At 35.2% G+C, this 17,979-nt stretch overlaps 1 protein-coding gene across 1 annotated transcript; it reads left to right on the top strand.

Annotated features, from left to right (window-relative positions):
* Positions 1–1,636: 1,636 nt before the first annotated feature.
* LOC130743038 (protein trichome birefringence-like 42) lies at positions 1,637–4,203 on the top strand. Its single transcript, XM_057595141.1, has 5 exons — positions 1,637–1,958; positions 2,060–2,234; positions 2,323–2,501; positions 2,587–2,745; positions 3,896–4,203. Exons 1-5 carry the CDS (start codon positions 1,681–1,683, stop codon positions 4,161–4,163), a joined length of 1,059 nt encoding a protein of 352 aa, XP_057451124.1. The 5' UTR covers positions 1,637–1,680; the 3' UTR covers positions 4,164–4,203.
* Positions 4,204–17,979: the final 13,776 nt, after the last annotated feature.

Raw genomic sequence — 17,979 nt, 5'->3', positions numbered from 1 at the left:
GAACAACCAATAAAGAAACTGGAAAAATACGTTGGGAAACTGAGAAAGAAAATGAACAAAGAATCAGATTTTATTTTAGTCTCCTTGGGGAAGGGAAAAAACTCAACAGACTCTTAAGTTTAAAGTTTAATGAACCTTTTTTGAATTTAAAAATTGGACAATTATATATAAATTTTTGTATGAATTAATATAATTAAAATTGAAGAAACCAATAAAAAATGAGGATTTATAAGGAGCACAAATTTTTAAAACCGGAAAATAATATTTAAGATTTAGATATAATTTTTATATTTTTACGATGACAAAATTGAAGCACAAATTATATTTAAGATTTAGATATAATTTTTATATTTTTTTGAAAGAGAAAATTGAAGCACAAACTTTGTGGGTTTGTAATTAATTTCAAAATTAATTAGTATTATAATTTTTTTTTTGGTCCTTATTAGTATTATAATTTTGAAGTGGAAAAAGGAAATCATTAATAACAGAATTCAAAATCTGGATGTAAATGAAATGATAAGCATTGAAAAAGGAAGGGGTGGTTTTAATGGGAGAATGAAAAAAGGGAATATGAGAGATTTATGCATGGAGAAAATCAAATGAATGAATATGAACAATCCCTTCATTAAAGCATTAAATGATAAATACGGTTGGGGGAGTGTTAGTGGGAGAGAGAATGAAAAATTAAATTGAATTAAAAAAAACGAAAAAACAGAGGAAAAGACATGTGTTTATATTCATTTGATTTTGGAACAAAGCAAATGAAATTGTAAGCGTGAGAGAGAGAGAGTCTGGAAAACCATAATTGAATTAATTGATTGAGAGTGTATCTAGAAATTGAGAAGAAAAAAGGGTTGGAATCGGTGAAGAGTTTGAAAATCTAAACATGAGTCCAGATAATGACAGTCATTTTAAATATGGGGGAATATGAAGAGATTCAGAACAGATTTGGAATACAATCTAGACTGTTCTTTTGTTATTGGGAAAAAACAACTTAGGATGAGGGAGGGAGTAAATGAATGAAATTAGTGGGGAAATATCTATTTCATTTTAATTTTAGTTGAAATACAATCAGATATTTTAAGAGCTTTTAATAATTTAGTGAAGGAAATTAGTTTTTTTTTTCCTAAATGCTTCTGAATGTATTGATCACCGGATAGTTAGAGCAATTTAGGGGGGGAGATTAATTTTTTTTGTAAAGGACCGAAATTAAGGGAAAGAATGAAAGGGGATTAATAAGAAGTATTGGAAATAGATTTAAATGGGAGAGAGAGAGAGAGTGGTAAAACCAAGATTATAATGAAGATTGTTCATAATTTGAAAATTGAGTAATAAATTGGGAGAGAGATATATATAAAGTTGAATGTGAAATAGAAGCATTTAATAATGCTGAATTAAAAAAATCGAAAAAATGGAGGAAAAGACATGTGGCCAAGGAATGGAGGGAAGCAATATCAGGAAGCCACCTAGGATTTCCACTATAAAATTGCACCAATAAAAAAAGAGGATTTTTTGGAACTGACACATATGCAATTGGTTCTCATAACCCTTACTGCTTTAATAAAGTTATAGATGCTTTAATAAAGTTATAGATAGATAGATATGATATACTAGGCCATATATTTTATTTATAAACAAACAGTGTTAAGGCAGCCTCAGCAACGTTTCTCTAAATTTGAAATGTCATTCAAATTCTGGTGGGGTCCACTGCTACTGGCCTCTGCTTTTCTATGGACAGTGACTCCTCTTCCACCACACCACCAAGTGCATCACCAGCCACAAGGATGTGATTATTCTCAAGGCAACTGGATCATTGATGATTCCTCCTTCCATCCTCTCTATGATGCTTCAAGGGATTGTCCTTTTATTGGCCAGGGATTTGATTGCCAGAGAAATGGAAGGCCTGACAAGCAGTACCTCAAGTATATTTGGAAGCCCTCTCACTGTGATCTTCCAAGGTAATATTTGCACTCAAGTTTTCTTTTTGAACCATTTTGATTTTTTGCTTGCTTACCATTTTTGTGGGAAATTATATCTTTTTTTCTTCCCTAATGAACAGGTTTGATGGTAAGAAGTTCTTGGAGAGAAACACAGGGAAGAAGGTAATGTTTGTGGGGGATTCCATAAGCAACAACATGTGGCAGTCACTCACTTGTTTGCTTCACATTGCAGTCCCTAACTCAAATTATACCTTAAGAACTGTAACAAAGGAACTTTCTGTCTTCTCATTTCCGGTAGGATTGAATATCTACCTATTTTAGAGGAAAATTATGAAATTACATAATTGTTTGATTAAATTAACGAGTTTGTCCTTTTGTTTAGGAATATGGAGCTTCAATCATGTGGTTGAAAAATGGGTTCCTTGTGGATTTGGTTCATGATAAAGAAAAAGGCAGAATCCTAAAGTTAGACTCCATTAGCTCTGGGGACCAGTGGAAACATGTTGATGCTTTGATTTTCAATACCTACCATTGGTGGACTCATACAGGACATACTCAAACGTATATTGAAACTTTTGAACTGCATTTTTGGGCATTTATGAGAAAAGTTAGCTGGTGTTTAAATTTTTTTTCCAATGTTTTGCAGATGGGATTACTTTCAAGTGGGAAATGAGCTAATCAAGGACATGGATCACATGGAAGCTTTCAAGATTGGGCTAACTACTTGGGCTAAATGGATCGATTCTAACATTGAGCCTTCAAAGACTAGAGTCTTGTTTCAGGGAATCGCTGCTTCCCATGTTGAGTAAGTTTCACTGCTTGTTTCACTACTGAAATTTATTTCACAAACATAACTTGTTTGGGTACCTGTTAAAAAGTATTAAAATTGAAAAATAACATATTTCCACAACACTTCATTATTAAAGTAGCATCATGTATTGTTTTTCTATTTTCATATTTTCTAACAAGTATCTAAACTGCTCCTTATCTGCATAGCTATCTCTGCCAATTTATGTTTCATTCTTCAAAAATTACAGCAAAGATGCTCATAAATGGAGTAAAACATGTGATAGTAATGTTCATATATATTATGTCTGTGATCACTTTGATAACTAAACCCTGCCCATGGATCAAAACTTAAATATAGTTCTAAATGTGAAACTTTTATTGTTGTCCAATTAAAATATGACACGGCGATTAGAAATGGATAGTTCTGAAATTATTACAATTATTAAGTTAGTGGGTAGCTAAGTTTTTTAATTTTTATTAATCAACAACCTAATACAGTACCTATAAGTTGTATCCTTATTAAGCTGTCAAAAAAAAAGTTGTATCCTTATTAATATAATATTCTACGACAAGAGATCCGTAAAACTTAGAAAGACAATTGCTAGCATTCTAAGTGTAGAGGCTGATTGCAATTTCCAAGTCCGAAATTGTTCAAGTTGGTGAAGAATGAAGGAGTTCAATACTATATATATAGACTCAATTTTTTTGCTGCATATGCACATAAGAACACTTTTTAAGCTTATTTGTGTTTTTTCCTTCTTGTACTCTTGTTGTAGAGCATTTTAAGATGTAATTCAAATAACTAGTGTGGACGGATTTAGGTAACGGTGCCATTCAGAGTCAAATATGTGTTGTAGCACCTATGGCCTTTGTCCCTCTTTGCTGGTGTTTCCTTCTCTGTTGTCTTCTCTTCTCAGCCTTTGAGTTCTCTTCTTGCTGTTTTCTTTTGCTTGTTTTGTATTCTTGTGTTTGGGCACCCCTTGTTCTCTTTTCTTTAATGCTAATTGGCTTCCCAATATATATATATATATAATTGTGTGTGTGTGTGTGTGTGTGTCTTTGTGTGTGTGTATGGGTGTGTGTTGTAAAAATTTGTTCATAGTCATTCTTTTGATAAAATATCTATTCATATAGACTGACCACTTAATTTTAAATGAATATTCAAGTGGAAAGGGGTGCCTGAAACAAACTCAACCGGAGCAAGGATCAATGGTGCCTTATCCTGGTGTGGACATTGTAAAGAGTGTCCTCAGAAACATGGCAACTCCAGTTCAATTGCTCGACATTACTTTGCTGACGCAGCTACGGAAGGATGGTCACCCTTCTATATACACAGGCCGTGGCATTTCTTATCAGGACTGCAGTCACTGGTGTCTTGCTGGTGTTCCTGATACTTGGAATCAAATATTGTATTCTGCACATCTTGGAAATTAGTATCTCCATCCTCCAAATATATATAGATATCTTATTTACATTATTCTTTCTCAAAGTTTATTTATTTCCCTTAAAAAACTGATTATTAACTTCGAACTATGCTAAAGATTAGTATCTATGAACATGTAATAAAACCTTCTTTTAAGAAAAAAGTAAAGCAATAGAAACCTTTAGTGTGTTTGGTTTATGAGAGAATTATAGAAGAGAGAATATGGGTAGAGAGAAAAATGTGAGAAAAATAATAGATTTTATACGTTATTTAGTAATATGATAGAACGAGAACAGAAAGTATTTTATGTAAAAGAATATCTTTACCCTAGAAATACAAATGATAAAAAAATTATAAACACCATCACCGCGAGGACAAAAAAGAAACATTAGCTGCAACTCTCTTCAATTTTGCAAAGACCACATAAAGTTATCAGAACCATTTTGCAATCTCTCTCGCCCCTTGTTGTGTGCGTACCAAATAAGGTGGTTTATTTTTCTCTTGTATGACTCTCTCTTGAACTTCTTTGATACAAAACACATTGTTAATATACGTACTTCATTCACCAATGTGTAATTGATATATAGTGCAGGTAGAAATAAGATGATTCAAAATGACTTAGATGATATAAAACTAAATTTCATATTCATGACAAATCCATGAGGTGTTAGCTTGATAGACCTGATATTAGCTGCTAAGCCTTGAAGAGCCTCTTCGTTAGAACAATCATAAACCAAACCTAGTCGAAGTGGTGGGGGAACCTTAGCCAAGTTCATCCCTTTCTTGGGTCAACTACGAGGGCGAGAAGCCTTTGCTTTGGGACTATGGCCTCTAGAGACCTCTTCCCCAGGATCAAATGCCGAACCAGTAACACCACCAAGGATCTTTTTAGGACCCCCACATCGCCTAGGAAGCCCCAAAGTCCCTTCGGCAGCAACATCCTGATCAACCACCGCAGCATTCACAAGAGTGGAGCACCTTCCACTAACAGCACAGGAAGAGTCAACAAGGTCAACAGAGGAAGAGGAGCAAGTCCCAACCACCAAAAGATTTGAATTTTTTTGAATTTGGACACCTCAAAACGCCATGCAGGGAATAAGACATCAGCCAAGAACCTGTTGACCTCCACCCCATCACACCCTTTCTCCACAGACATGCCGTCTTCTGCTAGAGACTGTAGACGCTTCCGACGCCCACCAAACTTTCCCATAGCCACATCACGCCATGAGATAGAAGAAGGAAGTAACTGATCTCCCTTAGCAACCTTCTTGTGCACAACAGGGAAAGCCCCTTTCTGAGTAACAGCCATGGCAGTCGTGCTATTTCTCTACGAGGCCACACCTTTCAACAAGGGAAATCTCGCCACTGTCACCGAAAGGTGAGCACCGCCGACCCTGGTTCCATTGAGCTGAGTCATTGTCGTCCCTACGTGAGACCTTGAAAGGAAGTGAACGAACCCAAATTGGAATCTCCTCCCGATCTTGCGATGTCGTTGCACGAAGACCTTCCCAATCCTCCCAATCTGAGCAAGGAGGGCTCTAATTTGAGGGTAACCCACAGCTTCTGAAATCCCATCAATAAAAAGGGTTTAGCCGTTCAAAGGTTTTGACCAACCTCGTTGCAACGCTTCCCCCTCTTTCCCTTCCGCTTCATCATCATCAGTGTAGCCGTCTCCTGTCGATGAGTCGCCGCCACCCCTCGCTTTGTCTTCTCTCTCTGTTGATGGCACAGATTGTGGAGAAACGCGAGGAACACTAGTACAGGAAATGATCGGGTTTTCTCGCATCTTTTCGTTAACTCTTAACGGAATTTATCACATGACATGCACAAGACTATTTATTTTTCTAAATTGCCCCTATGAATTACTTAGGCCCTCACCCTACTATTCCTATTAATCCAACTAGCGTTTTTACCACGTGCGTTGCACGGTGAATATTAATCTCATTATTTAGGCACATAATAATGAATCGACGATCGCAAAAAATGAGTATTCAACCAAGCAAAATAACAATGAGTATCACACAACTTGCAAAATTTGAAAAAAAACTTCATATATTTAATCATAAATATTTTGTGAAAAACATTTTTAAGATTGTGAAAAACATACTTAAATTAGATGAAAAATTGTTACCAAGAGTTGCAAAAGTGGTAAAAGCTATGAGACATAAGGGTCGAAGGGTAATAAAGAGTTAGCAAAAAATATTAGTGTTTACATGAATTATTTTTTATGTAAAATGTTTTTCCGCGTGGAAGTTTTTATAGGATGTGTGTATAGATATACATGTATTAATTAGTTCAAGTACATAGTTCGTACAGTATAGCACATACAATCGTATTTCTAAAAAACGTTTTATACAAACATATAATCAGCTTTATTTTTTAATTTTCCATACACGCAAATTATGTTTAATTATTTTGACTTTTTTCGAAAATTAATGACTTTGTAATTAGGGAAATAAAACTTACTTTGATTAATTATTTTAGAATCATTAATCACCTTAATTATTGCTTTAAAATTAGAAATAATTAATTATAAATAAAGTTAATAACGTAATTTTGGTTCATAATTAATTGCATGACTATTTGAATTTTTGGCCTAGTATTGATGTGTAATAAAATAATTTTAATTCAATTAAATTAAATTTATGTTAAATAAGGAAAACAACCTTTTCTGTTTTTTAAATAGAAATTAGTATTAAATGTTATATTATGATTTTTTTAAATATGTCAACGAATTAAATGTTTAAAATTTTCAATGATACATAATTAAATTAAGTGATGGTAATCAACGGTTATAATTAAACTGTTTAGAACTAATCAATGAAATTCGAAAAAGAATTTTCTTAAACAAATTGTCATTGCATTAAAATGTAAAAAAAAAAAATTTCAAATGTGATTTTTTTAAAAAAAATGGATATACCATTTATTTTAAAAATTAATTGCATCATATATTTTATAAAAGAATCTGGCCATGATTCCATCATTTATTCGTTCAAAATTAAAAAGTCAAGCATATTGAATGACCCACATTGAATTGTGGAAATTTGATTGAAAAAACGTGGGATTTTTAAATATGATTGAAAAAACGTCAAGTAGCAAAACGTGGAATCACGGGTGAAAAAGTCAAGCATTTAACATTCAGACATCTGATTGTCAAAACAATTGTAACGCTGTGGTTGCATTTAATACTAATTTTCAAAGTCTGATTGTTTTTTGTGTTTCTTGTGCAAATGTGGCCCTTTTAATTGTTTTATGGTTGTAGGCTTTTGGTGGGCTGTGCATGAATTGTACTCCCTCCGTTCCTTATTATAAGGCCATTTTTGAGTGTTTTTCTTGTTCCTAAATATAAGTCCATTTACAATATCAATGGAACATTAATTATTTTTCCCAAAACTATCCTCATATTTAATATGAAAGAGACAATGAGATTTTGAAATAATAACTTGGAGAGAGAAATTTATGAGAAATTAAATAAGGATAATCTAGGAAAGTGAATAATTTTTTTTACAAATTTATTGCTTGTAACTACTTTTCTTAATCTAAGAGAATTGAGTAAAATTGACTTATAAATAGGAACGGAGGGAGTATTTGTGAGTGTCCATTTAATAGGTGCTAATTTATTAGGTGACAAATTAGAGGAAAATTGATTTGTATAATTAAAAATAATTAAATAGGTGTATTAATGTGTATATTTAATGTGCGAAAGTCTCTCTCGTTGTGACACTTATCAGCCAGAGAGATAAGTGTGAGAAAAGTCATTTTCATGTGTTATAATGTTGTGGATAACGATTTTTTTTTAAAAAAGTATATAGATGAATTGTACCTGTAAAAAAATTATCATAAGCAGCCGTATTCAATGTACACCTGTAACTATCCATAGAAGGCAGCGCACATGTACTGCAATGACTCTAAATTAATCTACCTTCCATAGCATTAGACAACTCCAAAGTGCATCACGATACACTCAATCAAGTCACGTGTAATGCTATGTGGATCCTTCTGAATGCAAGAACACGTAGGGGAATGCCCAAAAAGCTTAATGTTTCCATCCCCAAAAATTAATTGGTCATTTAATCCAAAAATAAAATGGATGATCTTTCACTCTTCACTTCTAAGGAATTTAGCAATTACATCCAATCTTTAGATTTTAGCATAAAAGTCACACCTTTGAACTTTTGCAAGCTATTCTTGTGACGACTTCTATTCTATATTCTACTAGACTTTCTGCCCGTGTTATGCACGAGTATGTATTCAAAGTATAAAAAAATTAAAATGTAAAAATAGTAAGATTTAGTTTTGTTCATAATTGAAGAAATAATATCTTTCGATGTATCAAAAAATTTTTGTAAGTATAAGATAATTTTGTTCTCCAATATGTGATATAGAATTTGTATGTCAATTCATATATCAAGATAGGAAAGTAAAAAAATTTAAATTGCTATAACTCACAAGTAAGCATATTAAGTCACTATGGGCTTGTTTATTTGCTATTTTCAAAACAAAACTTGTTTGGTATGACCTGTTTTTGAAAATAATTCTTATTTTTAGTTTTTAAAACTAAAAAACTAAAGCAGCTAAAAGATGTTTTCAGTTTCAGTTTTTTTTTTCAGATATCAGTTTAATGTTGGAAAACATGTCACTCAAACTGTTTTCTTATGCTGAAAACTGTTTTTAAAATTTGTTTATGAAAACTATTTTAAAAACTGAAAACTAAAATTGCAATCAAACAAGCCCTATATTAACCTGTATAAATTAATGAAGCAAAACTATATATGTGATGTTTTATGTCAACCAAAATATAAGTCACATATTCCTACCTTCATGGGGCACACTATTAGCCGTTGAAGTACTTCCACATGCTGCATTTGAAACTCGTTGCCTATTCAAATTTTATATTCGATTTCATTGAGATCGACATAAAACTTTTTGATGTTAAACTTAGAATATCCTTGATGAAGAAATCGAATCACCACGGTTCCTTGAATTGCATGAACTTCTCTTAATTGTGTAATATTGTCAGTGAAAATATGATGGCCATTTTCGTACTTGAAACGGATATCAAAAGTGCTTCGAACGAGCTCTTCTAGAACCACATGTTCACCTAGTTCTTGACCATAATGCCGCATAAGCGGCGAGCCACAACCACAGATCACTAAAATTGTTCAATATAATTTTAACTTATCATATATGACAATTATGTTTAAATAATCAAGTATACAGATTAAAATTCAAGATCGGCAAGTATATTTACCTCCCAAACATGAAAGGCTTTCTAAAAAACCCTTGGATTCTATGTGGGAGTTCGTAAGGACAACAGGCACATATTGTCTGAAAAAATAACTACATCACTACCTCATTTACTAATATTAATATTAATATCTTCAATTACTATAACTTAAAAAAAACTTGGAGGAATTGAATAATTCAGAGGGGAAAGATCACAAGAGGCATAGATAACCTACCAGATACCAAGGCGACGCACGAGTCAGTGGTCTGGGCCTCCTCCGAGAGGCCAACCGGCCCACTAAGGACAGTTAGACACGCCAGGTTCAACCCCTAGCCTATAAATAGGGGACGGTTACCAATTGTAAGAGACTCTTAGCTCATTTCATGAATAATAAACTTAAGATTCAGTTACACTCTCTCTCTCTCTAGATTCTCTCATTGCAATCCTCTCAATCTAGGTATTATACCTTCTTTCTATGTTCTTGGCTGGAACATTTGGCGCCGTCTTTGGGAAACGGTAGATTTCGATTCCCAGACTATGTGGATTGCGGTTTTTGGTTGAGATAAGTTCGGAATTATGTGCAATTTCCTCTGGTTTTCGTGTTTCTTTGTTGAATTCGTGGTTCGCAGTTGAAATCCGATGGAGACTCGCTGTCGTCAACGCAGCGAAGCGTTGGAGCAGAGGCGCGGTTCACCACCGCGTCGTGTGAGGGGAAGGCCGCGTCCTGAGGAGGTTCGTCGCGAGCAACCTGGGCAACCGACTCCCCCTCCGCCTCCACCGCCTCCTACTCCTCCTTCTTCGACGCCTCCATTACCTACTGATGAGCAATACTTTACCCACTTTTCATAACCTTAATTTGCCATTAATGATGGTTCTTTATGCTTAATTGACTTTGTTTGGAATTGATTTATTTTATGAGGTCTAATTAAGTTTATTATTATTTTCAGGTCATATTTGGCAGAAAAGGGCATTTTAGGAATTGCAGAATGAAGATTGAATTTGTGCTGAAGTGAAGATTGTATTATCTTTTAGGATTTGATTAGGATTTGATCTCAGCTCTATTTAAGGATTTGTGCTAAGACAAACAATTTACCTTCTACTTTATTATTTTAATGCAATTTCGTTTTTCAGTAATATTAGAGTTCTGCTAGGGTTTATGCTTTTAATTCCTATTCTCTTCTCCAATAATATTGCTGATTTCGCTCATTCCATGGAAGGCTAACTTCCTTGGATCGAATTCCTTTGCAACGTATATTGCACTCTTGAGGTATAGCCCTTAATGTAGAATTCGTTCTTGATTAATATTCTTCATCTGTACTTCTGATTTAGGTTTGTTTAATTTCGTAATCTAGAATTAGAATGATATGATTTGGGAAACAAAAGATCGTCTTGAAAACCGGTGACAAAAGATAGGAACTTGACCCTAACCGCGACCTGCCGGTAGAACCAAAGTTATCAAAGATAAAAGGGGAACTTGACCCTAACCGCGACCTGCCGGTAGAACCAAAGTTATCAAGTTTAGTTCTTAACCCAAGAACAAATGGGAAGCTCTCACAATATGAGAAAACTCAATATCATTCAGATTCAAAAACTCCTTTGTTCCATACATTGAGTCCCTATTTATAGGCTAAGTGGGATGCTACTCTTTCCAATAAGTAATAATGCTCTCACTAACATTTAATAGACTCCACTAGAGATTTATAGCTCCACTAGCATTGGAAACTTGAGTAAAAGCCCACTATTCCTAAAGATGAGTCAAAGGCTCATAAAAGACATTAAAAACCAACTAGGGGGAATACAAAATGTCATCAGAAAATTCACCCCTATATTAAATACGAAAATTCAAGAAAATAACTAAAATGGACTTATTTACTAAATATTAATGTCCATGAGTGCATCTTGAACATGCAGATTGGGTTCTTGGAAATTATGCCTTCAAGTTGGGTCCAAGTCATCATCATTCTTTAGTTCAAGGAAATTGACCCACTTTGGAGTTGCTTCTAATTTATTCTGATCTTCTTTTCCCTTGAGCTCCAAAATCAGTCCTTGCAAAGCTTGCTTCATTCTTTTGGTCTTGGACCTTGTCATTGGACCTCCTATTTCCTGCAAAGGGTCTTTGTCTGGGCTGGACCGATCCTCATCATTCCCTCCCTCTTCGAAAGGATTCGTCCTCGAATCAAACCCATCACCTACATCAAACAAAGATAGATCAGCCACATTAAAAGTAGAACTTATAGTTCCATATTCATTTGGCAAATCCAGCTTGTAGGCGTTGTCATTGATCTTTTCTAATACTTGGAAAGGTCCATCTCCCCTTGGGTGCAATTTGGATTTTCTTTGAGTTAGAAATCTTTCTTTCCGCATATGAACCCAAACCCAATCTCCGGGTTCAAAAGTAATGCGAATACGCCCCTTATTAGCTTGCTTTGCATACTGCTCATTCCTTTTCTCAATGTTTGCTCTAACCTTGGCCTGCAACTCCCTGACAAAATCTGCCTTTTTGTTTCCATCAAAATTAGCAAATTCATTAGTAGGTAAAGGTAAGATATCCAATGGAGTCAAAGGGTTAAAGCCATACACAACTTCAAACGGAGAGTAAGAAGTAGTAGAATGCACAGCTCTATTATATGCAAACTCAACATGTGGCAAACATTTTTCCCACTGTTTTAAATTCTTTTGAATGATTGCACGCAGCAAGGTAGTAAGTGTTCTATTCACAACCTCAGTTTGCCCATCCGTTTGTGGATGTGCAGTTGTAGAAAACAGAAGCTTAGTTCCTAACTTACTCCATAAAGTTCTCCAAAATTGACTTAAGAATTTCACATCTCTGTCACTTACTATTGTTCTTGGTAATCCATGCAAACGCACAACCTCTTTAAAGAACAAATCAGCAATATGTGTGGCATCATTTGTTTTGGAGCATGCAATGAAATGTGCCATTTTGCTAAACCTATCAACAACCACAAATATGCTGTCCTTCCCACCCTGTGATTTAGGAAAACCTAAGACAAAATCCATTGAGATATCAGTCCAAGGTTGATTAGGAACAGGCAAAGGTGTATAGAAACCATGGGGCATCACTTTAGATTTGGCTTGCTTACATGTTATGCATTTTTCACAAACAGATTGCACATCATGTTTCATTTTAGGCCAATAAAAATGCTCTTTCAAAATTTCTAAAGTCTTTTGAACCCCAAAATGTCCCATTAATCCACCACCATGAGTTTCCCTAACAAGCATTTCACGCAAAGAACAAACAGGAACACACAATTTTTCTTTCCTAAACAAGAAACCTTCATGTTTATAATAGTCCCCAAAAGCATGCTTAGAACAAGAATCCCATACCTGTCCAAAATCAAAGTCATTGGCATACAAGTCCTTGATATGCTCAAACCCAAGTAGTTTTGTTTGCAATGAAGTAAGCAATGCATACCTTCTAGACAAGGCATCAGCCACAATGTTTTCCTTACCATTCTTGTACTTGATCACGTAAGGAAACATCTCAATGAACTCCAACCACTTGGCATGTCTTTTTTTGAAGCTTTCCTTGAGAACTTAGAAACTTCAAGCTTTGATGGTCAGAATGGATGACAAACTCTCTTGGCCACAAATAATGCTGCCAATTTTGCAAAGTTCTTACCAATGCATAAAGCTCCTTGTCATATGTGGGATAATTCAACGCTGCTCCACTAAGCTTCTCACTAAAATATGCAATCGGTTTGGAATCCTGCATCAAAACAGCACCTATTCCAACACCAGAAGCATCACATTCAATTTCAAAAGCTTTATCAAAATTAGGCAAACAAAGCAAAGGTGCATTGGTCAGCTTATCTTTCAAAGAATTAAAAGCATATTCATGCACATCATCCCACTTGAAAGTCACATTCTTTTTAACAAGTTCATTCAAAGGTGCAGCAATGGAACTAAAGTTCCTCACAAACCTTCGATAAAAACTTGCTAAACCATGAAAACTTCTTACCTCATTAGCATTCTTAGGTGTAGGCCATTCTCTAATTGCCTTGACCTTCTCTTCATCAACAGAAACTCCTTTAGAACTTACAACAAAACCCAAAAATACAACAGATTCCATGCCAAAAGAACACTTTTGAAGGTTGGCATACAACTTGTTCTCTTTTAAAACACCAAACACAGCATGTAAATGTTCTGCATGTTCATCTAGGGATTTGCTGTAAATTAAAATGTCATCAAAGTAGACTACAACAAATTTCCCAATGAAAGAACGCAAAACATGGTTCATTAATCTCATGAATGTGCTGGGTGCATTAGTTAAGCCAAATGGCATCACTAACCACTCATATAAACCATATTTGGTTTTAAAAGCAGTTTTCCATTCATCACCTTCCTTCATGTGAATTTGATGGTATCCACTTTTCAGATCAATTTTAGAAAACACACAAGAACCATGCAATTCATCAAGCATATCATCTAATCTAGGGATAGGATATCTATACTTTACAGTGATTTTGTTTATGGCTCGGCAATCAACACACATGCGCCATGTTCCATCTTTCTTCGGAACTAAGATCACGGGAACAGAACAAGGACTGAGGCTCTCCCTCACAAATCCCTTTTGCAACAACTCATCCACTTGCTTTTGAATTTCCTTTGCTTCCTCGGGACTCGTCCTATAAGCTGGCTTGTTTGGAAGTGAGGAACCAGGAATAAAGTCAATTTGATGCTCAATACCTCTTAAAGGAGGCAATCCTTGTGGTACTTCTTCTGGAAAAATTTCAGCAAACTCCTGCAACAATGAATTAATAGCACTAGGCAAAGAAGAGTTAAGATTGTTAGTGAAATAAACATCTTTGTACATGAGTACAAGCAATTTCTCCCTTGCTAACAATGCACTCTCAACATCTCTTTTCTTGGCAAATGCACTTACTCTCTTATTTTTCTCTTCACTGCACTCATATTTTTCTTTTTCTTTCTTTTTCTCATTTTCATTTTTCTTACTTTTTCTCTCTTTTTCTTGAATGCTCACTTTTTCTTCTCTCAACTTACACTCTTTTGCGATTCTAATTTGATCAGCATATGCTTCAGCAGGTTTGAGAGGTGTCAACACAATGGTGCGATTGTTCATGGTAAAGGTATAGGTATTTTTGTACCCATTATGATCAACATTTCTATCAGATTGCCATGGCCGCCCAAGAAGCAAGTGGCCCACATGCATAGGCACAACATCACAAAGAACCTCATCTTTGTATTTTCCAATGGAAAATGATACCAAAACCTGCTTAGTCACCCTTATGTCTCCACAATCATTGAGCCACTGAAGTCTATATGGATTAGGATGCTTTTTGGTTGGCAAGTTCAGTTTCTCGACCATCAAGGTGCTAGCAACATTAGTACAACTTCCACTGTCAATAACCATGCTACATACCTTTTCATTAATGAGGCACCTAGTATGGAAAATTTTATCACGTTGCTCCGCATCTTCATCTTCCTTAGGCTGTATGCTAAGAGCACGCCTAGTAACAAGCAAATTTCCATGCACGGGTTCAGCCACTTCAACATCACTACAATCTTCTAACAGAGGCATTTCATCATCACTTGAGCTCACACTCTCTATGTCTCCATTATCCAGCAAAATCATTGCTCTTTTGTTTGGACACTCAGAAGCAATATGCCCAATTCCTTGGCATCTGAAACATTTTATATCACGTGATCGTGAAGAAGAATTAGTTTCAGATTTACCTTTAGAGGATGCCATAGTAGACTTGGCCTTCACATTTTCTTTAGGATGGGAAATGGCTTTATTATTCTTCCGATTTGACTTCCAAGAAGTGCTTGAGGATGATGAGAATTTGGAGGAGGTTTTGGACTTCAATTGCTTTTCCACCTGAACTGCTTTGTGCAACAAATCCTCCATCTCCACATAATATTGTAATTCCACCACATCAGCAATCTCCTTCTTTAAACCTCCAATAAACCTTGCCATAGTGGCTTCACGATCTTCTTCTATATTGGCTCTCATCATAGCTATCTCCATCTCCTTGTAATAATCCTCCACACTCATAGAACCTTGGGTCAGACTTTGCAATTTTCGGTGCAAGTCTCTATGGTAATGGCTGGGGACAAATCTTCTTCTCATGACAGCCTTCATTTCTTCCCATGAGCGAATGGGTCTCTCTCCATTTCTGCGCCTGTTTATCACAAATTGATCCCACCAAATACTAGCATAATCAGAAAATTCAACAACTGCCAATTTTACCTTTTTCCCCTCTGAATAATGATGGCAATCAAACACATGCTCCACCTTTCTCTCCCACTCCAAGTACAGTTCAGGATCATTCTTTCCTTGAAATGTAGGGATGGTCATTTTGATACTATTCAAGTTATTGTCACTTCTTCTTCTTTCATGAGATCTTCCATCTGAATACTCCTCCTCGTCTTCCTCTTCATTGTTTCGCCTAGGAGGGGACCTAGACCTTGATGCTAAATCATCAAACCTTCTATTTAAGGCTGTGAATTGTTCTGTAACAGCTTTCACAAACAGCTTGAGATCAAATGCTCCTTCTTCGTCTCCACTCATGATTATGTGCTGCCAAAAAACACAGTTAGTAATAAAATTCTCACTCACACAATCTCACGTGTTTACACTCAAAATATTTCAATCACTCGTGTTTCTCTCAATCTTTCGCTTTTCTTTTTTTTTCCTCTAATGATCTCACAACTCTTGCCTTTTACCACTCAGCTTCACCTTATGAGCTCTTAAATTAAGAACTTTAGGATGGTTCTACACAACAAGGAACAGCTAGAGTATGAAGATGATAACTTCAGCGATTTAAGGAAAAGAGAGATTAGGAAGGACACACTAATTTTTTTTTTTAAGATAAATAGAAAACGAGAACAATGGCTGAGTTTTTTTTTTTTTTCTTTTTGATTGCTGGAAAGAAACACACTTAAATTCTTCAGGTCACAACTCTTTTTTTTTTTTCCTTTTTTTTTGTAATACTTCTTTTTTTTTTGTGCTTTTGGACCTGAACACTTCTTTTCTTTTCTTTTTTTTTTTGCACTTTTTTTTTTCCAGCAGAATGCAAATCACAAAAGACAAAAAGAAGGAAGGAACACACGAAAACTTCAAAAAAAAAAAAAAAGATGATGAGAAGACAAGGGAAAGGATAATATGAGTAGGCTGTTTTTTTTTTTTATATAGAATGAGAACAACAACAAAAAAAACGAAAATAAAAACAAAATGGAGAAAAGAAACCTGGTTTTCAAGAGCCTAAGCTCTGATACCAAATGATATGATTTGGGAAACAAAAGATCGTCTTGAAAACCGGTGACAAAAGATAGGAACTTGACCCTAACCGCGACCTGCCGGTAGAACCAAAGTTATCAAAGATAAAAGGGGAACTTGACCCTAACCGCGACCTGCCGGTAGAACCAAAGTTATCAAGTTTAGTTCTTAACCCAAGAACAAATGGGAAGCTCTCACAATATGAGAAAACTCAATATCATTCAGATTCAAAAACTCCTTTGTTCCATACATTGAGTCCCTATTTATAGGCTAAGTGGGATGCTACTCTTTCCAATAAGTAATAATGCTCCCACTAACATTTAATAGACTCCACTAGAGATTTATAGCTCCACTAGCATTGGAAACTTGAGTAAAAGCCCACTATTCCTAAAGATGAGTCAAAGGCTCATAAAAGACATTAAAAACCAACTAGGGGGAATACAAAATGTCATCAGAAAATTCACCCCTATATTAAATACGAAAATTCAAGAAAATAACTAAAATGGACTTATTTACTAAATATTAATGTCCATGAGTGCATCTTGAACATGCAGATTGGGTTCTTGGAAATTATGCCTTCAAGTTGGGTCCAAGTCATCATCATTCTTTAGTTCAAGGAAATTGACTCACTTTGGAGTTGCTTCTAATTTATTCTGATCTTCTTTTCCCTTGAGCTCCAAAATCAGTCCTTGCAAAGCTTGCTTCATTCTTTTGGTCTTGGACCTTGTCATTGGACCTCCTATTTCCTGCAAAGGGTCTTTGTCTGGGCTGGACCGATCCTCATCATAGAAGATGATGCATGTTCGCTTAATTCATGTTAGGTCGTAAACGGTTCTTAATCGCTTAGTTTAGGAATCTGTGAATTAGTTATCGCTTAGTTAATTAATTCTCACGAACTAGGAAATTAATGAGAAAGAATTTACCTTCTTATACCAATGATTGAGTAGCGATATACTGAACAAAGGAATTCGTCCGTTTTACTTGATTGCGTTAATCTGTTTATTTACTTATTCTTGTCTACTTAACTTGAACCATAAAACCCCCCTCAGTGTGTGTGCGTTCTTGAATCTTTGTTGAGACGATAATCCTTGGGAAACGACCTAGGAGTCACTTCCTAGTTACTACAGTGTTCCTTAAATCAATTATTTGCATCGGGTACGGCCTCGATCAAATTTGGCGTCGTTGCCGGGGATTATCGTCCTTGCCAAAGGTTCAATAGAGTTAGTATTAGTTGTAGTATTAGTAGTACAAGTTCAATCTCTGACGTAGGCTTCAAGTTAGGGTTTCATTATCTGTTAGTGCTGTGTGTGGAATCTGTTATTGAAATCTTGCATTCAAA

The sequence above is a fragment of the Lotus japonicus genome, chromosome 3, assembly GCF_012489685.1.
Source record: "Lotus japonicus ecotype B-129 chromosome 3, LjGifu_v1.2".
Lineage (NCBI taxonomy): Eukaryota > Viridiplantae > Streptophyta > Magnoliopsida > Fabales > Fabaceae > Lotus > Lotus japonicus.
This window is presented reverse-complemented; position numbering and strand designations above follow the sequence as displayed.